Source organism: Muscardinus avellanarius (genome assembly GCF_963383645.1).
Source record: "Muscardinus avellanarius genome assembly, chromosome: 15".
In the NCBI taxonomy this organism is placed as follows: Eukaryota; Metazoa; Chordata; class Mammalia; order Rodentia; family Gliridae; genus Muscardinus; species Muscardinus avellanarius.
This window is the reverse complement of record NC_137801.1, coordinates 68744860-68765412: the sequence shown is the minus strand read 5'-3', so window position 1 is coordinate 68765412 and position 20553 is coordinate 68744860. Positions and strand designations below refer to the sequence as shown.

At 50.0% G+C, this 20553-nt stretch overlaps 1 protein-coding gene across 2 annotated transcripts in view; it reads right to left on the bottom strand.

The window, feature by feature from the left end:
• Positions 1-345: 345 nt before the first annotated feature.
• TET3 (tet methylcytosine dioxygenase 3) overlaps positions 346-20553 on the bottom strand; it is a gene marked incomplete at both ends in the record, with an annotated part of 108610 nt that continues 88402 nt past the window's right edge. For both annotated transcript variants that reach the window (XM_080711155.1, XM_080711156.1), the window contains 7 exons: positions 346-2132; positions 2711-3047; positions 6306-6443; positions 6879-6968; positions 8796-8946; positions 10077-10285; positions 14733-14826. In XM_080711155.1, coding sequence (XP_080567281.1) covers positions 346-2132; positions 2711-3047; positions 6306-6443; positions 6879-6968; positions 8796-8946; positions 10077-10285; positions 14733-14826 — 2806 coding nt within the window. The remainder of the gene's footprint in view (positions 2133-2710; positions 3048-6305; positions 6444-6878; positions 6969-8795; positions 8947-10076; positions 10286-14732; positions 14827-20553) is intronic.

Below are 20553 nucleotides of genomic sequence, written 5' to 3'. Positions count from 1 at the left end.
TTTCCATTATTGTGATATACAAGGATAGAGTTTTAAAAACAAAGAAAATAAAAGCCCCTCAAACAAGGGGAAAAATTAAAACATTGTGGAGATATAAATATTAAGATCGCGGAAAAAAAAATCACCCGACAGCCGTAGTTTCTTCTTCAAAGTGCTGGGGAAGTGGGGGAAAGGGGGGCGGATCAGTTCTGAGGTTTGGACCATAAATACATATATATGATAGGCATATCCATATATGTATGTATAGAGAAAGACTTCTGCACCCCAACCCGCCCCCGGGCGTGAGGGCAAAGCACCAGAGGCTCGGGCCGGGCCCGACGCTGAGGTACGCTGGCTCCCTGGCACCTAGATCCAGCGGCTGTAGGGGCCAGTGACCTTCGTGTAGGCGTAAGAGGACACGGTGACCGCCGAGTCTGTGGGCACGGCCAGCGCCTGCCGGGTGGGGACGGCCCCCTTCTTCTCCTTGTGCTGGGGCTCCGTGACCATGGCGCCACCCCACTTGCGCTTCTTGCCATAGAGCTTGGCCTCCTGCTGGCCCAGGCCCAGCCGGGCGGCCTCCTCTTGCCGCGCCCGCGCCCGCTCCGCCAGCTGCTTCATCTTGGCTTCCCAGAGTGCCAGCCCGTGGTTGGGCTGGTTGAGGTTCTTGTGCTGGTAGAAGACGAGCGAGATGCGGGTGGGGTGGCAGCGGTTGGGCTTCTTGAGCGGCGTGGTGGCGTGCAGCTCCCGCCGGGCACACTCAATGAGGATGGAGCCGTGGGCGGGGGCCACGGCCACTCCACCGATGTTCTCATCCAGGAAGTTGTGTTCGCTGTCGGACCACAGCTCCTCCTCCTCCTCCTCCCCAGCGGCGCCCTTCTCCTCCTTCACCACCCCCTTGTTGGGGGCCTCCTCGGCCGCTGTCCCCTCTTCCAGGCTGAAGGGGTCCCACAGCTTCTCCTCTGACTTCAGGGCCCCAAACAGCTTCTCACTGGAGCCCAGGGGCATGCTAAAGGCCTGCCAGGCTTTGTCCAGCTGGCTCACCCCGGGGGTGGGAATCCTCCCCTCCTCTCCTTTTACGGGGTTCCACAACTTGTCTTGGAATCCGGGGCCACCTCTCAGGGCAGAGTTGAAATCCCCGGCTCCTGCTCCCCATGGCTTCTCTGTCAGGCTGGGCCCGGCCAAGGCAGAGGTGTTATTCCCGAACTTGCAGGGGCTCCACGGCTTGCCTCGCAGCCGCCCTCCAGGATGGGGGGCCGACTGCTGCCCCTCGCCACTGAACAGCCCCCACTGGCCCTCTGGGAAGTGCGAGGCTGTGAGGCAGCTGGCCCCGAAAGAACCAAGCTTGTCAGGGACCATGGCGGCACTCTCCCCAGGAGGAAACACGCCCCAGCTGCCACTCACACTAATGTTAGTCCTCTTGGGGGACATGCTTGGACCTCCTGAGTACTGTCCCCACAGGTGACTGGGTCCCCCATTCTGAGATGCCTCTGGCAAAGGTGTCTTGCTCATCTTACTGGGATCTCTGGGCGTAGAGTCGGCCTGGGCCAGAGGGTCTACTGGCTCTTGCTTGATGGATCTGTTGTAGCAGGTGGAGCTCTGAGCAAAGGGAGAAGGGTCCCTGGACGCCGGGTGGAGCTGGGGGGCCTTGGGAAGCAGATACTCCTTGGGGCCTGGGTAAGCCGGCTGCTGGTGGTGAGGAGTGGGGTGGCGGGCGTCCGTGGGAACAGCCTGGCCCGGCAACTCGGCAAACTCAGCACCACCGTAGGCCGGGCTCAGGCTGTTGTGCAGAGTGTGGAGGTCTGGCTTCTTCTCAAAACTGCTGCTGCTGCCGTTGTGGCCCCAGGCCCCAGGACCCAGGAACTGGGAGGGGAAGACGGGGTTGCTGGAGGGAAAGCCATAGTAGCCGAAGGACGGCAGGGCGTACTTGGAGTGGAAGCCGTTGACGGAGGCCAGGCTGGGCTGTGCATAGTAGGAGTGGTAGGAGTACACGCTGTTCATGCTGTAGGGGTCGGAGGGCCGGCAGTTGCCCAGCACCGAGTAGCTCTCCACCACCGCGTTGCCGCTGTACTTGAAGGAGCTGAAATGGTTCTGCGGCTCTACCTTGAGAGAGGGTTTCAGGCTTTGCTGGGGCAGCCCACCCTTCAGAGACAGACCTGGGGAAGGCAGAAGGCAAGGTGGAAAAGCCAGGCACACCACAGTCCGGTGAGGCCTGGAGTGGGAGTGGGGCTGGAACCTCCTTCCTTCCCTGGGGTTCTCTTTGGGGAGAGGCAGGTCAGGTGAGGTGCTGAAGTGTGCCCAATTTAGAACTAGACCTGGCTCCCTGGATGTCCCTAAGCAGAGGCCCCAGCCCCATGGGGGTGCAAGGAGGAGGTGTGTGCTGTCTTCATCCTACCCCAGTGAAGTGTGCAAGCGTGGTGCACCAAAGTACCAACGCTTCTCCAACCTGGGACTGCAGGGACCGAGGTCGGGGGTCAGAGAAACTCAGGTGCTCACGTGCCCTGGGGCGATGCTCCCTTCCTCAGACCCTGAGACCATACGTGAGCACGCTGCTGGAGGAGACCTCAAGGCTTGCTCAGTCCTCCTCGCACTAACCTTCTCCTGCCTCCTATCAAATCGCTCTCTGACAACTCAGCAGATGCCCCAGGACTCGCCACCTGAGTTGCCGGTGTGACGCAGGAGTGTGGAGTGGGGGTGGGCCCCCCAGGACGGTCCCAGGCCAGCCTGGTCATACCTGGGTCAGTGGGAACCCCGGCCAACTCCAGGGCCTCCTGCTTGATCTTCTCTGGGGTGCTCAGCTTCTCCTTCTGAATCTTCTTCTTCTCAGCCGCTGCCTTCCTGGCTTCCAGCTGCCGCTGGCGGCACGACTTGGCAGGCTCGGGTAGGCGGCGGACCTCGCGGGGGAAGGCGGTGAGCACCTGGATGGCCCCGCTGCCCACCTTGGCGTTCTGGTTCTCCTCACTGCCAAACTCGTCCGTGCTGGCCATCTTGTACAGCGGGAGCACATGCAGCTGCTCGTCCTCGGGAATCTGGCCCACGCAGCGATTGTCTTCCTTGGTCAGGGTGCAGACCTGTCGCGCACAGGGGAAGAGGAGACTTGGGCTTGGGGACCGAGTTCCCAGACACGTGACTGCCTCCTTCCTCTCCCACAGTCCCACTGCCGGCCAGCCCCGGGCCCTAGCACTCTCTCCTGCTTCCTAGAGGACCTGGAGAGCACAATTGCCTCGGTCCATAAAGTAACAGTACTGCCAACATGTAGAATCCTAAAATGGGGATGCTCACGTTGTCATATGCCCCTAACACGACGGGATGATTGGCACGGGGTCACAGTGATGACGAGGACTGGGCCAGGGCACAGGGCCAGGGCCAGGGCACAGGGCTATAGTCCGGCATTCTGTTGAGCTGAACCTCAAACCTTCCTCCCTTATCCTCTTGGTTCTAAGCACTCAATTCTTTTTACTCTTTTTAAGATAGTTTTCCTTTTAGTCTTTTTTTTGGTGTGTGTGTGTGTGTGTGTGTGTGTGTGTGTGTGTGTGTGTGTGTGTGAGAGAGAGAGAGAGAGAGAGAGAGAGAGAGAGAGAGAGAGAGAAGACAGACAGACAGACAGACACTGGGGATTGAACCCAGATGCATTCTATCTCCGAACTACACCTCTAGCCCTATTTTTAATTCTTTATTTTGAAACTGGGTCTCACTGAGTTGCAAAGGGCCTCACTAAGTAGCTGAGGCTGTCCGTGAACCGCGATCCTCCAGTCTCAGCCTCCCAAATGCTGGGATTATAAGCATGTGCCACCACGTCTGGCTTCCCCAAGCCTGTGGTACTGGGGTTCTTGGAAACCCTTCTACCTCCGGGCTACACTCCCAGACACCTATTTTTTATATTTTTATTTGGAAACAGGGTCTCTTAAGCCAGCGCGGCTGGCTTCGAGTCTCCGCCTCCCAAGCGTGAAGATTGCAAGCGTGCGCCACCACACCTGGCCATTTTCTGTATTTTTGATACTCTGGCAGTTGGGCTCTGAAGAGATAGCTAGCTAATTCTGTGATAGTAAATGACTCCCTGAGAATGTGCATTTGATATGTGAACCAAGGGAGCCAGAGCCCACAACCTGAACAAACTCCCTCATCAAACTCACACAGCAAGCCAACGTTCTCCCTGCTCTAAATCACCCCAGGGCCAGATCCTAGGCAACCTTTATGGCCCACACAGAAACCTACTTGATGCACCTACGCTGCCTCGATGGTCCCTTCTGGTAGAAACCACAATAAAATCTCCCACCCACGTTTCTCCAGCCCCCTGTGTCTCCTGACCCACCCTGGTGCTGCCCGGTGCCTTGTCTCCTGCCACTAAGACCCAATGTTATAAACATGGTGAAGGTAATGACAGGGTAAGATATGACAGGGGCTGTGCTTCTAAAAGACACCCACAGATGTCAAGAGATATAGTAATTCTGCCGGGCGTGGTGGTGCACGCTTGTAATCCCCGTGCTTGGGAGGCTGGGACAGGAGGATCGCATGGGTCCGAAGCCAGCCTTAGCTACTAGTGAGGCTCTCAGCAACTCAGTGAGACCCTGTTTCCAAATGAAGTATAAAAAATAGGTCTGGGGATGTAGCCCGGAGGTAGAAAGCCTCTGGGTTCCACCCCAGTACCACCAAAAAAAAAAAAAAAAAGAGATATAGTAATTCTGATTTTGTGTGTGTGTGTGTGTGTGTGTGTGTGTGTGTGTGTGTGTGTGTGTAATATGGGGTATTAAACCCAAAGCTATACCCCTTAGCCTTATTTTATATTTTATTTTGAGACAATGTTTCACTAAGTTGCTGAAGGCTGGCCTTGAACCTATGATCCTCCTGTCTCAGCCTCCCAATTACAGGCGTGTCCCACCATTCCCAGCTGGTAATCCTGATTTTAAAAATAAACAGTAGAGGACATAAATGGGATATTCACAAAGATGAAATTAAAAGAGGCAAGCTGTTCAACCTCTTTAGTATAAAAGAGACACAAATGGAATTGAGACTACATGTTTTGCCACTGAAGCAGGCAGAGTAAGAAAGACAAAATCTAGCATTGCCAGTAGGCAGAACAGGCACTCTCTGAGCCTACAAATTTAAGTGATTTTGTCCTGGGTCCTCGAGAAGCCGACCACACCTCTGCACAAAGCTGTGACGAGGATGGGCCCCCTGGAGGCTTACAAATGGGAAACATACAAAAGCACTTCCTATCCATCCAGAGAGGACTGGTTAGACAAGAGATGATGGAGCCATACACACGGCCTCTGCAAATATGAGTGCAAATCTATATCCACTGACCCAAAGCCGAGTCACCCCAGAGTTCAGAAGGTCATAGTACAGCATGTAGAGAAAATGGGAAGGAAGTTATACAAACATCTGTATAGTTTTATGCAGCTGTGTAGACACACAAGTGCCCGAATGGTCATCAAATGCTAACAGTAGTTGTCTTTACAAGATTTCAGGCAAATTTTTTCATATTATTTAAAATATTTTAAAATAGTTTTATTTTACTTCCATATTTTTGTGTGGTACTAGGAATTGAACCCAGAAGTATTCTTCCTCTGAGCTACAGCCCCAGCTCCATTTTATTTTTTATTTTGAAATAGGGTCTAAGTTGCAGAAGGCCTTACTAAATTGCTGAGGTTGACCATGGACCTGTGATCCTTCTTTCTTTGTCTCCCAAGTACTGGGATTGTAAGCATGTGCCACCACACTTGGCTTCTTTTATTATTTTTTAAAAAATTTTGATACTGGAGATTAAACCTAGGGTGTCCTCAAATCTGTGATCCTACAGTTTTAGCAGCTCGAAACAGAACTCTTGATTTCCTGCTGCTAACCTGGCCTCCCCGTTATTCTACTTCTCAGTAAATGGCACCAGTGTACCTATTCTTGGCTGTTCCCGCGTCTCTGCCACTTTATCCCTCCCCTACTTCAATGCTCTGGAGGGCCTTCTTCACTATGGGACAGAGTATCACAGACCTCGGTGGGCGCTCTGTTTTATTCCCCATTATCAGGCAGTGAACATTTGTTACATAAATGAACCCCAGGGTTGTGTGAATTAATCCACAAAGACTTGGAACTACACTCTGGGCAGCTGGGGACTCCGGCTGCATCCCAAAGCACCTACCCGAGGCACAGAGCCTGCTCCCAGCCTGCACATCTGCCTGCTGAAGACTCTCTCTGAGGTGTGGGACAAGGCGGTCTGGCCAGACACCTCCCGTAACTGAGAGCCCCGCCTCCCCCTCTCCTCTGGGCCCACTTTCTGCAGCAGACCACAGCTAGGCTTCCTTCCGAGGACCACGCTGCAGATAGGGCTTCCTTACCACAGTGCACCCATTGTAGAGGTTATGCTGGTCCTTGTGGGCGTGGGCGCAGAAGTCCATGCAGGCTGTGACCCCCGAGAAGGGCCGCCCTTCCTTCAGCCCCAGACGGCAGTCAATTGCGATTTCCTCATTGGTCACCTGTGTGAATGGCCAAGGAGAGCTGCTTATGGACCCAAGGCGAGCGGCCCTGATTCCGCACCTGGGAAGCCAGGTGCCTTCAACTTGGACTGCCTGAGGGGACCCAGCTCTGAAAAAGTTACTTTCCAGACCCTGCAGAAATGGCTTCCTCCTGGTTATCTCTAGGGCTCATCGCCTCATTTGGGAGATGTAGGGTTCCAGGAGGAGCTTGGATCTCAGCACTGGAAACCAGACCTGAGGAGGAGGAGGACTACCAGGGGGAGGGGAAAAAGAACAGGGGCTTTGGAGAGATGGTATGGGATGCTGTTAGCTTGGATAAAATGGGGTCTTATTAAAGAATTACACCACCACTTTACTTCTGGGCTTTTTCTGTGGAAGCACAAAGGAGCCCACACGAGCAAGCACACAGGCAGAAAACGACGCCCGCCCCAGTACCTGGTTCTGATAGGCCTGAGGGGCCAGCTGCTTATACAGGGGAGCAACTTCAGTGGCCAAGTCCTGGAAACTCTTCCGGAGCACTTCTTCCTGTGGAGAGAAGAGCAGTCACACCATCCAGAGTGGCCCAGCCTGGCAAGCTCTGCATGCTGGGAATGAGCTGCATTCGGAGCCACAGCTGGGTGTCACTGGGAAGTCAGGTGCCATTGGGGTCTGACTGTGCTCTGTCTGCCAAGTCCATTTTAAAGCTGAGGGCACGGAGCCTCATTAGGGAAAGCCACGGCTAGAAGGTCCAGCCATTCTGAAGGCTAAGCTACTGCTCTTCCCGGCTGTGGCCCAGTTCATCTCAGACAGAGAAAACTGGTTTTTGCTTTCAGTGCTGAAATCCTGAAATCAGGTGTGGTATGACAGCCATGGAAAAACCTATAGGTATAGATCCTCTTTCCCACGTTAGTGATGGGAAAGCAGAGGCAGACAGGATTCTGTGCTAAAAACTCCATGGCCAGCCTGTCATCTGCCAGGTGCTCAGACTAAATTCTAAAGCTATGACCTAGACCCACAACATCTAACGTGTTACAAGCCACATGTGGCTATTGAAATGTAAATAACAATTACTACTACTACTCTTACTATTATTATTGTTATTACTATTATTTGCAGTACTGGAGATGGAACCCAGGGGCATTCTACCTCCAACCTACACCCCCAGTGCTATTTTTTTACTCTTTATTTTGGAACAGGGTCTCACTGAGTTGCAAAGGGCCTAAGTAGCTGAGGCTGTCTGCAAACCGCAATCCTCTGGCTCCCGAATGCTGGGATTACAAGTGTGCACCACCATGCCCGGCTTAAATTATTTTTAATTGAAATTAAACAAATGACACGTTCAGTCCCTCAGTTACACTAGCCCCATTTCAAATGTTCAGTAGCTCTGTGAGTTTCCTGCACTGGACTGCAGCGAACATTTCCATCATCAGAAAAGGCTCCACTGGGTGGCGCTGCTCTAGACGTCGCAGCCACAGAAGTGTCAGGCATCCACGCCCTCCAAGGGCAGCAACTAGGGCTTTCAGGGACCCAGACCCGCCTTGAACACAGGCACAAAGAGTTTGTGAAGAAGCAAGGAGGAGGAAGTGGGAGCGAGAATCCAGTACACAGGATGAGAAGGGGCAGTCAAGGGCCAAGGCTCAGCTGCCCACCCAGTGGGCAGTCAGGCCTGGCCACCTCCCCGGCTGCTGCCCAGGTGAAGCCAGCCTGCCTGCCCGCCCTTCTTCCCTTCCTTTGTATTTTTCAGCACTGGGGGTTGAACTCACCCATGGTAGGCAAACCTCCCACCACTGAGCTATATCCCAGACATCTTTAGTCATTTAACAGTGGCCAGATCACTGGGAGGTTCTGAGATTACTAGGATACCTGTGAGGTGCTTAGCATGTTTTTCTGCACATAATATGCACACAGAAAATGGTGGCTGACAGAACGAAGAAAGTGTCTGTGAGAAACTGAACCAGTATTTTCATTGCTGGGAATAATTAGGTCCTGATGACCCGAGGCTCCTGTATTCTCTAAAGTGCCTGCATTTGCCTCTTCAAGGGAAGGGAGGGCCCAAATCTTAAGTAAAAGGCTAGGTTCAAATTAAGCTATTATTTTTTGTATGGTATTGGGGATTTAACTCAGGGGCAATCTATTTCTGAGCTAAACTTACCCTAGCCCTATTTTACTATTTTTAAATTTTATTTGGAAACAGGGTCTCACTAAGTTGCAGAGGGCCTCACTGAGCTGCTGAGGCTGGTCGTGAACCTATGATTCTCCTGTCTTAGCCTCCCGAGTATTGGGACTACAAGTGTGTGCCACCATGCCCAGCTCAAATGGAATTGTTTTCAACTCACAGTGAGAGGGGCGGGGTCCCTGGCTGGCTCTGCTCACCTCTTTGGGATTGTCCCCCGCGAGGCGGAACTTGCGAGGTGTCTTGCTCCGAGCGTATTTGCAGCCATTGAAGTACATGCTCCAGGAACAGCCAAAGGAGAACGAGGCACCGCAGGTATTGGGGTCTTTGCCTTGGCAAGCGCAGGTCCGGCTGCAAAGCACATCACAGGTTAGGCATGCAGATGTGATACCTCTCTTTATTGGACTCTTTTTCCTTCCTTGAAGGGAGGCCCTGCTTGGGCCTGGCATCCACTAGCCTCCCAGGGGCTGGGGCTCATATTTTCAGAAGACCAGTTCTGAAGAGTTTGGTCTGCCCCCACCCAAGCCTGAAGATCTAACCCAGAATCTGTTATTGCGAAGAGAATATGGGTTAAAGAGAGGGAGAAGAACTAGTAAAAAATCCCAGTCTTTGCCTTAACTCTAATATCCTGACCAGCTCCAACGCTGACCCAAGCAGCAAGGATGTGGAGCCCAGGGTTAGAACATGCCTGCTTTCTACAACCTACGCGACAGGCCACGGAACCAACAGATGCTGACACTCAAATCCAATGCTTAATGTGACCTGGAAATACCCCAAACACCCCTCAACTGGGAAGTAGTAAACAAGTTGTTATACACCCACACAGCAGAGAACAACTCAGCAATACAAAGGAATGAGCTACTGACACCCATCCACCTCGAAAATATCACGCCCAATAGCAGGAGCCAGGCTCACAGGCTCCTCATACACACGGACACACGGTGTGAGCCCACCCACAGGATGCTCTCACAAAGGCAAACACAGGAGGTGAGGCTCGTGGCTGCCAAGGGCTGCCGATAAAGGGCAAGGGGGAATTTTAGGAGGCAATGAACTCTTCTTTATCTAGACCGTGGTGGCAGTCTGCCTGACTGCAAATATCTGTCAAAACTATTCAAACTATGTAACTGAAAGGATAGATTTTATTGGAAACAAACACGTTTTAATTTAAAAAATGGATAAAACCCCAACAAAGGCAGGTTTTGTAAATATCAGTACCTTATGATTGTGGGACCTATGTACTTTTTTCATACTTGTTAACATCATTAGAGCTTCAGTGTCAACTTGAGATTTAACAGTGAAGCTGAGTCAAATTAACAGCTTTTCAAGAGCTGGGGCCAGCACCCATGGGTAGCATTCCTCAACCATGGTCTAACTCTCCAGGACAAACGGCGCTCAGAGGAGGGTGCACATTGGCCCAGGGCTGCCTGGATTCCCTGCGTGGGGAGCCCTTAGCCCCACTGCCCCCACCCGCTGCTACGTACTCATCATTGAGGCCGCATCTCCGGCTGGTGGGGTTCCCATACTTCCGGAGGGTGTCGGTGAGCTCCTGGTACAGGGTGTCTCCGAGGCTTCGGGGGATGCCCTCCCAGGCTAGGATGAGGATGACAATCACGGCATTCTGGCAGTGGTGGCCCGCCCGGTGCCGTACCAGGCAGAGCAGCTTCTCCTCCAGCGTGTGCCTACGGATCACCTGTAGGGATGCGGGGCCACTGTTAACTGCAGGAGCCAAAACCCTTCGCTGCCACACGGACCCAAGGGAGTGGATCTTTAGGGCAGTGCCTCATTGATGTCATATCCTGATGACAGCCACCACACAGGCTGAGACTGTTACAAAACAATTAGGGAATTAAAAACACACACACACACACACACAAGTGAAATAAAAATAATTATTACAATGTCTAAAGATGTTGATGACTTATATAGGCTTAGTAATAAAAACACATAGATTAAAAACTATAAGCCAGAAAATAGAGATTTTGATATTATCCTATAACATTTGCAGTGAAATACAGTGTACCTGTGTGCTTTTAGTAGAAAAGCAAGGGGTGTTGCACTGTGGGAAACAGTTTGTGGGTCCTCAAAAAGCTAAAAATAGAATTAACGTTTGCTCTAGAAATTCTATGCCTCAGTGTACCCATGGGAAATGGATGCAGGAACTCAGACAGTTATGCACATCAGTGTCACTGTGGCATGAGTTACAACAGCCAAAAGGCAGAAATAACCCATGCCTGTCAATGGATGGGTAAATAAAATATGGTATGTACACAGAATGGCATATTATTAAACCATAACAACAAATGAATCCTGACACATGCTACATTAATGGACCCTGAAAACATTAAGCTCAGTGAAATGAGCCAGACACAGAAGGATAAGTATTAGATGATTCCACTAACACGAGGCCCCTAGAACAGTCACCGAGGCAGAAAGCAGACTACTCTCGAGGCCCAGGGAGGAGGGAACGGGGCACTATTGTTCAGGGACAGCGTTTCAATGGCAGATGATGCGGTGATGGTTGCCAATCAATGAGAATCCACTCAGGGCCACTCACCTGGACATTTAAAATGGTTAAAATGGAAAATTTTACATTATGTATATTTTACCATAATTTTAAGAAACGATACGCTAAAACCGACTAAATAATGTCTTTTATTTTATTATTATTTTTTGTGGTGCTAGGGATTGAATCCTGGGGTCATTCTACCTCCGAGCTACACCCTTTTATTTCTTATGTGGAAACAGGGTCTTGTTAAATTGCTGAGAGCTTCACTAAGCTGCTGAGGCTGGCTTTGAAAGTACAATCCTCCTATCTCAGCCTCTCAAGAACTGGGATTACAGGTGTTCACCACTATACCCCACAATGGTATACTTTAAATGTCTGAATTGTAGGGTAGGTGAATTGTGTTTAAAAAAGAGCTGTTAAAAAAATAGTTAAAAACCAAGGGCCCTAGACACCCACTGCTCCAGAGCTCAGGAGCCAGCCGCTCCCTTGTCCAGGCTCTCATTCCCTCCCCATGTAAAAAGATGTATCAGGACGAAGGGTCCTGGGAGCTGGGGGCTGCCGTGGCAGAATCTCCCCCAAAGGAGAACGCCTCCGAGGAGCTCTGAGACAGATTCAGGTGGAGGGCCTGTGAGCAGGGCTGGGTTGAGGGCAGACGACAGGGAAAGGCTGGGTGGCCTCAAGGCGGGGGCTCTGGGAAAGCACATGAGCAGGGGCTTACCAAATAGCTTTGTGCTTTAGGAAGGGGGGCACTGGTGGGAGACAAGCAAGCAGAGAGGCCAGCTGGGCCACAGCTGTACACAAGCCAAAACAGACAAAGTTTTGGTCTACAGCAGTGGAGAAGGAAGAGGAATGGGTTCCAGGCACATGTGAGAAAAGTGACCTTGGGACTTCTGAGGCTGAGGGACAGGGAAGTCTTAAGCGACGTCCATGTTTTGTGGCTCAGGTGACTGGGTGTGGTGGTGTCCAGTGGAGGGCTGACTAGGAACCCACTGGCAGTGCACCAAGGTCGAGCGGCTTATGAATGCCTGAGCGGCTATTTCAAAGAGGCCTCACAATGGTCTGGAGGTCAGGAGATGCCTGGCTGCAGACAGACGTGGTCACGTGTGCCTGTGTACAATGTGTGGAAAGGAGTCACCAGGCAAATCATACCAATGAGAAAATGGGCCTGGGATGAGGCCAGTGTGTGTGGACCACAGCAATCGAAGGCATCTGTCCATTAAAGGGGGGAGCCAGACCTTCCCTCCATTAACTATCAGGGTGAAGGGGAATCCCAGCCTACTACACTTCTTCCGATTTTGCAGGAAAAAAATGGAAACCCACACATTCACATGAAATCATCCCTTTAAAACTGTGAGCACCACATTCAGTTTCGTGGTGGTGGTGGTACAACACACGTGAAATTTGTCATTTTACGTGTAGGTCTTAGTGAAAATCAGGTACATCCAGACTGCTGTGCAACTGTCATCGCCATGTCTAGCACTCCTTCACCTTGCAAAAACTAAAACTTGATTCATGAAACAGTAACCCTCCATTTTCCCCGACAGCCTTAGCCGGCACTATTCTACTTTCTGTCCGATGAATCTGACTTCTTGAGGTACCTCTCAGAAGTGGATGGGGCCATATAAAAGTTGTCCTTTTGTGACTTATTTCATGAGCATAACCTCAAGGTTGAACTATGTTGTAGTCTGTGTCAGAATTTTCTTCAAACTTTTAAAGGCTACTTTACATACTAAATACATTCCAGGCCAGGAGGGTTTTTGCCTTTTGAAGCATCAATTATTATTTTTAAAAATTTTACTGAACCCCGGGGACTTCCCCAGCCTTGTATACTCCCTTCTACACATCGTCCACCAGGCCTTGGGGATCCCCACAAGTTGCCCCATCCTTGGATGCAACATCTGCTCAGCCTGGGGCATCTGTCCCCAGGCCCTGGGGGACCAACAGAGGATGGCGCTCCTACCCTGCACGCTCTGCATCCCTCTCGCAGGCACATACACTGTTCCAAGCCCTCGGCAGAGCCGTGCATCCCTGCTCAGGACTAATGCTTTACCTTCCTTTCCAGGCCCTAGAAATGTACATTCTCTTCTTTGATGCTGTCTACATAGCCGGTTGTCCTCTTTAAGGTGCCTTTTTTTTTGGTGGTATGGGGGACGTAACCCAGGGACCTTCTACCTCTGGGCTACACTCCAGACCTATTTTATATTTTTTATTTGGAAACAGGGTCTCAGTAGCTGAGGCTGGCTTCGCGAGCCTCCTGTCTCAGCCTCCCAGGTACTGGGATTACAAGCGTGCACCACCACGCCCAGCTTAAGGTGCCAGTTTTTTGAGCTGGAAGAGTCCTCAGCTCCAGCAGTGCCCCCACTGCCCAAGACTTTAGAATTCCTCAATAATGATGCCATTTTCTACATGGGTTCTCTGGAGAGGTGACCCCCTCCACCCCCCAATCAGTCACACATCAGACCTCGCACTCCAAGAGCCGTTTCTCGGGAGGGTGGGGATAAGATGCGTCTCCATACCTTGGGTGTACTAAGTAGCTCTAGACTCTTTTGTTGTATATAATTCTGTAGAAAAGACTGAAAACCACTCAAAAGAGGTGTGTGGTGGCTGAAGTCCAGACACCTTTTATTTTGCGGAGGCCGGAGATGTATGCCAGTGAAAACAGGCAGGCGTGCAGGTGGACGGCTTTCTACATTTGCTCACACCCTCTCCCCAGTCCATATAACACGGCCCACTATCCACCACCCCTTGCTGGTGTGCCTTCTCAGAAAGCTTAGCTTGAACTTTCCTACTGCCAATCCAGTCTCTTGTCCCTGAACTCCTACGCAGCCCATTCGCCTCTCAGAGTCAAATCTCAATTCTTCAGGTTGGGATGACTATGGCTGATTTTCACCTATCTCTAAAGTATACGCACTTGCACACAGACCGAGCACCCTGCGGAGCTCCCGGGGACTCTCAGAGCCTCGCCGTGGCTCGGGGCACTCATTCTGCAGAAGCAGATACTCTGCTATTCAAACCGCTCCCTGTGGACCAGGAGGGCAAGTAAGGAGAACTGGGTTTTGGTGAACTGGGGTCTGAGTTACATTTTCCCTGCTGAGATGCCAGGCTTCCTGGGAGGAAACGGCGGCTCAGAAGCCTGGCAGCTGCAACGCTGGTCATGACCCCGTTTGGAGGTCCAGCTCATTACTCAGGTTGGGCCACGGCAGGCTGGCCTTCAGTTTCCTCTCTGACTTCCAGGCAGGGGATAGGAGCACCAGCCACTCCAGGGCACACAGAGAAGGAAGAGCAATCCAAGAGTCCTCAGCGGGGCTCAGTGCTGGGTAATAACAGCAACTCTACCCTCCCCTCCCCGCCTTCTACACCCTGAAAGCCTGAATCAGAGGCCAGAGGAACTAAGAGTCATGATAACACAGTTCCCAGACATCCCAGGATGCCAGGGGCTGGCCTTTAAACCAGAACGGCAGCTGATGTGGGGGGTGAAGGGCCCTAACCAAGCGAGGGACGTTGGCTCCAGGGCTCCCCTGACAGTAACCAAGTCCTTGTCCTAACCCCATGCCCCACCTGCAACCTGCTGTGCTTTGAATGGAGGGGTGAGGAGAGCGGGTACCGCGTGGCTCTGGGAGCCGACACTCACCCACTTGGCAATGGGGCAGCCGCGGGAGCTCTTCCCCTCCTTCCCGGTGTAGATGACCTTCTCGATCCGGATGGCTTTCCCTTTCTCTCCATACCTAGAGTAGGAGAGAGAAGATGCTATTAGCAAAGTGGAACCCCAGAGGAGAGCAACTGTGGTAAGAAGGCAGATCCTGTGTGCTCTGGTTTGGGTTTCCGGTTGATGTAGGGGTACCAGAGAGGGAAGAGAGGCTTAAATGGTTATTCTGTGCTCAGAGGCTCTGCAGACACAGCGGCTACTTCCAGGTTCCCAGACCTTGGCTCACCTGCCTCTTCTGTTCCTGACCATATGGCCCATTTCTGTCCAAGGGCAGAGGGCAGTCAGACAGAATGTCCCTGATCACTGCTTCCGAACCACCAAGAAGGGTCCCGAAATAAGGCCTAAACATGGGCATTTGTACCCAGCCTCGATAGCTGTCACTCTGAGAGTTAACTAGTTATACATTCAATACACAAAATAAATGGGAGAAACCCTTATTTTTCTCTTTTAACCACCCTCACTGACCTCTGGGGGAGTGGCCCCCCAATACACACACCAGCTCCCAGTTCCCCTGGACAACATAAACACGCCTGGCTCCTGCACACACCCGCGGTGCTGGCCCACATGCTCAGCTCTGTAGAGCCTCGGATCTGAGACCACCTAACCAAGCACATTATGCTCAAAGGTGACAAGACTACGGCCCTGGAGTTGAGCTGGTCTGTCCAAAGCCACATACTACATGGGGACAATGGCGACTCACGTACAGCCTGCGCCATCAGACTGGCTCTCAGAGCCACTTTCTCTTTTGGGGGGAGCGGGGTTACTAGGGATTGAACCTAAGGGCATTCTCCCTCCAAGCTCTACTGGTGGCTATTTAAAGACAGGAGCTTGCCAAATTGCTGAGGCTGGTCTTAAACCTGTCGATCCTCCTGTCCTGGCCTCCCAAATATTGGAATTATGGGCATTTCCTGGCTTAGCCATTTTCTTGATATATGATGGTGGCCAAATTACTCAACTTCCTTCTCCAAGTCTGAGTTTTCTCATCTGTAAAAATGGATATGAAAATTGTCTACCTCCTACACTTGGTAAAGATCAAATGATAACTCTTCAAAGTTGGTGATACAATGCCCTGGGTTGGGGGGAATCAGAAGCTTCAGGTGTAACTGGGGGCATTGAATAAATCTAAGGGTGTGCTGGAAGTGCCAAAGGGGCACTACGTTTTTTCTCCCTGAAAAAGAGGCAGCAGTAAGCTAGTGAGTTTAGGAAAAGTAAGTGTGTGTGTGTGTGTGTGTGTGTGTGTGTGTGTGTGTTTCTGGTACTGGGGATTGAACCCAAGGGCATTCTACCTCTAAGCTATACCGCTATGCCCTATTTTATCTCATTATTTTGAATCAGGGTCTCACTAAGTTGCTGAGGCTGGCCTTGAACCTGCCATCTTTTCTCAGCCTCCCAAGTACTGGGATTACAGGCATGCACTACCATGTCCAGCTAGCTGGGAGTACATTATTTAAAGCGTGTCACTGGGCGAAGTGGCGCACGCTTGTAATCCCTGCGCTTGGGAGGCGGAGACAGGAGGATCGCACAGGTTCGAAGCCAGGCTTAGAAGACCCTGTTTCCAAATTAAAAAATATAAAAAATAGGTCTGGGAGTGTAGCCCAGAGGTAGAAGGGTTTCCAAGAACCCTAGTACCCCCATCAAAAAAAAAGAAAGAAAGAAAAAAAAAAAAAGCGTGTCAAAGTTCCCAGCATGAGAAAGGGAGCACAATAAATATTATTTCTGGTCATGTGAAAGCCGTCTAACAGAGCCATTTTGTTTTTAACAGATTTCAGTTTCAGAAACAGTTTCTCATCATCTGCAGATAATATGTGATACGATGACGTTACAGTCACTTGTCACCTCCTCCCTTCTACTCTTCGCACTTCTCCAGCTGCTCAGCTCTCAGTGTGACCCATGCTCTGACTTGCCTATTTCTCCACTCTGGTGAAAATGGTCCAACTATTTGACATTGCACATGAATCAGGCTGGCTCTGGGAGTCAGGCTCTTCATTTCCAAGGGTGCTACTAAGATTTTAAATCAAGAATTGATTAACTCAAGCCAGGCCCGGTGGAGCATATCTGTAATCCCAGTTCTTAGGAGGCTAAGAAAGGAGGATCACAGGTTCAAGGCCAGTACACAGTAACTTAGTGAGACCCTGTTTCAAGAACAAAAAATAAAAAGAGATAGGGGTACAGTTCATAGGTAGAATGCCCCTGGCTTCAATTCCAGTGCCACCAAAACAAAACAAAAAAGAACTAAACAAACAAAACAATCAAATACAGTTTTTAGTAGTGGAGATTGAACCCAGGGACATTCTACCCCCAAGCTACACCCACAGCCCAATTTTATTTCTTATTTTGAAAGAGTTTCACTAAGTTGCTGAAGGTGACCTCGAACCTGCAATCCCTCCTGTCTCAGCCTCCCCAATACTAGACTTACAGGCCTGAGCCACCACCCCTAGCCATCAAATACATTTTTTACATCTAAGGAGATAGATGACTAAATCGTTTTTCTTCTTTGATCAATTAACAGCGTACTTTTTTTTGTGCGTGGTACCAGGGATGGAACCCAGCTGCATTTACCTCTGAGCTACATCCCCAGCCCTGTTTTTTATTCTTCATTTTCAAACAGGGTCTCACTGAATTGGAAAGGGCCTCACTAAGTAGCTGAGGCTGGCCATGAACCGCGATCCTCTGGTCTCAGCCTCTTAAATCCACGGTGATGCACAAATTACAAGTGTGTGCCACCACGCCCAGCGGTGTGTTTTTAATAGACTGTCTAAAGCACACCTTCCTTGTATTTCTGTGATGAATACAATTTGTTCATGGTATCTAACATACTATTTAATAAAGCATAATGTTATCACAGCAATTACAGTTTTAAATACCACATATTCTTTATCTCCTCCACTCCAGCTCTAGGAATTGCAGCCTCAGAAATAACTGTACAAATGCTGGGGCTGTAGCCCAGCGGTACAACAGTGGAGTACGACTAATTTTACTTGGTCAAAAGTTCTTTATATACAGACAAGTATCTTTGTAAAAGTTTACAAAGATAGAAAGGTTAACGTCAAACTTATTTGTTTTTGTGGGGAATAAACCCAGAGGCATTCGACTTTCGTGATAACACCCCCCAGCCTGATTTTACTTATGTTGAAATAAGGTCCCACTAGGTTGATGAAAGTCTCACTACTTGCTGAGGCTGTCCTCAAACATGGGATCCTCTTGTCTCAGCCTTCCAAGTGCCTGTGTCACCATGCCCAGAAATGTCAAATCTTTTTTAGAAAAAGTTTCTTCTGTAAAGAATAACTGCTGGAGACCTTTATTCGGTTTGTACTTTCATGTTACATTTTTCATAATTGTTAAAAAAAGAACATAGCTTTTAAAAAATGCTGACCTAAGTAAGGTTCTTCTGGTTTCCATGTTGTCCAGTTCACTCAAGACCTCAGTGAAAGAGTTGGAACTGCTGCTAAATCATTACAACATTAAAAGCAGAAGGCTCAGGCCAAGCACGGTGGCGCACACTTATAATCCCAGTACTTGGGAGGCTGAGATAGGATGATTGTAGGTTCGAGGCCAGCCTCAGCTACTTAGTGAGGCTCCCTGAAACTTACTGAGACCCTGTTTTAAAGAATAAAAAATAGGGCTGGGGGTGTAGCTTGGAGGTAGAATGCCCCTGGGTTAAATCCTTAGTATCCCCTCACACAAAAAGGCGGGCAGGCAGGCGGGCATTTGGAGTAGGACTCAGACTTCCACAGCAATGGTCTGGACTCTGAGGAAAAGCTGACTGCGTAGCATTGCTTTTGTTGCTTCCTGGACAATTCTCAGTGCAATGCCATTTATCAGAAATCCACCCACACGTGAGGGGCTGGGCACATGCCGTGTCCTGGGGATCTAATGGGAGAACTGCCCAAGGTAACCAAACTAATCTGAGTCAGAGGACGTTCATGTCCCTCGCAGGAGGACAGCTGGTCACTGGGCCAGCTTCTTCATTCTCACCCTTGGGAGAAATGGGTCCTGCAGTGAGCTTCACGTTAGACAGCAAATAAGGACCAAGCACTGCCTGATCAGCTGGACATTTTTTTTTAAACCTTTTTTGTGGTACTGGGGGTGGAAGCCAGGGGCTCTCTACCTCTGAGCTACACCTCCCAGACATATTTTACCTTTTTTATTTTTAATTTGGAAATAGGGTCTCACTAAGTTGCTGAGAGCCTAAGTTGCTGAGGCTGTCTTCTTCGAACCTGCGACCCTCCTGTCTCAGTTTCCCAAGTACTGAGATTACAAGTGTGTGCCACCATGTCCAGCTTATTTATTTATTTTTCTTAACAGAAGTGTCTCTTGGTGCTTAAAGACAACTTTAGTTCTTTTTGGTAAACCTCTACTTCCTGGCCTATCATGAAGTTTATCTTCTAGTACACAGATAAACTCAAAGGCCCTAAACTAAGTCTGGGTGGATGGGCTGCAACCTCACTCTGAAGGGCAATTAAGCAGGATCAGCAGCGTCAGCGCCACCTGGGAACTGGGCAGGAAAGGGAGGTTGTTTCTTGGGTCCCAACCCAGACCCGCTGGGTCAGAAACTTGGTGGGGCCCAGTGAATGCTGCTCTCCCCTGCCCTCAGGGTGCAGGACATCTGGCAGAGTTTAAGAACCTCCGCTACAATGCCGTGCTTCCCCGGGGCTCACTCTACCACACTAATAAGATCAGATCCCCCAAAGTGCAGAGGACTTGCAAACAGTGCTGGTTCTTCATTTTGAAAACAAGCATTTAATGAACCTCCAGGCTGCAGAGAATCCCTCCTAAGGTGGAATACACAGGGCCCTGTGCAACACACCATTCTCAGTTATCAGTCTGACAACTGATTCCAATTACTACGACAATGAGGACCTGGGTACCCAGGAGGCATGAAGCCCCATAAATAAATTGGGCTACTTTAGGATTTGTTTCCAACCTCCCTCTCTTTTAGCTTCCATAAGAAACTAAGAGCATCGTCTCCTTGATTTCAATTTATTTCCCCTTCCTGATGTTGGCCAACTCCTCAAAGCAGAGTGGTCCTACAGAAGGGGTGGAGGAAAAAGTCTAGAGAAAGAAGTGCTGGGACCATTCACAAACCCGACCCCAGTCAGGGGATTTGTGTCCTTCATTCATTTATTCCTTTCCTTATTCCTTCTAGAATGGATCTTAATAGCATGCCTATAAGATTAAAAAGGCAGAAATAATATTAAAAAGGGGAAAAAGGCAGGCATGCTGGTGCTCAAAATATAATCAGTAGTTTTGTATTTTTGAGAGATGAGCCTGGAACATTTTGTTGCAATGAGAAATTGAGGACATTATAAAGACTGTAAAAGTCACGTCATCCAAAAAGCTCGGGAGCAATTTAAAGGAGGCGCCACAGCCAAAGGTGAGCCATCACATCCCTCCTAGCGGGGTGCACAAATGTGGCTCTAAACTTACTGGCAGCCGACATGAAGATGGAAACGCAATCTGTTACATGGTTTACAAGGTCCTCAAGATAAAAATAAACCAGTTGCTGAGGAAAAATACAAGCATTCCTGGTCCCGAGAGGAATTCCTCCCTTGGATCAGTTTCCGAGGAACCTATACAGTTGGCCGTTATTTTTAAAAGCAGTGAGAAAGAAAAAAAAATACGATTTTAAACTTCATCACTGTCTCCCGATTTCTTGTTTCAAAATGTATTCTTCTTGGCCGGGCGTGGTGGTGCACGCTTGTAATCCCTGTGCTTGGGAGGCAGAGACAGGAGGAACGGGCAGGTT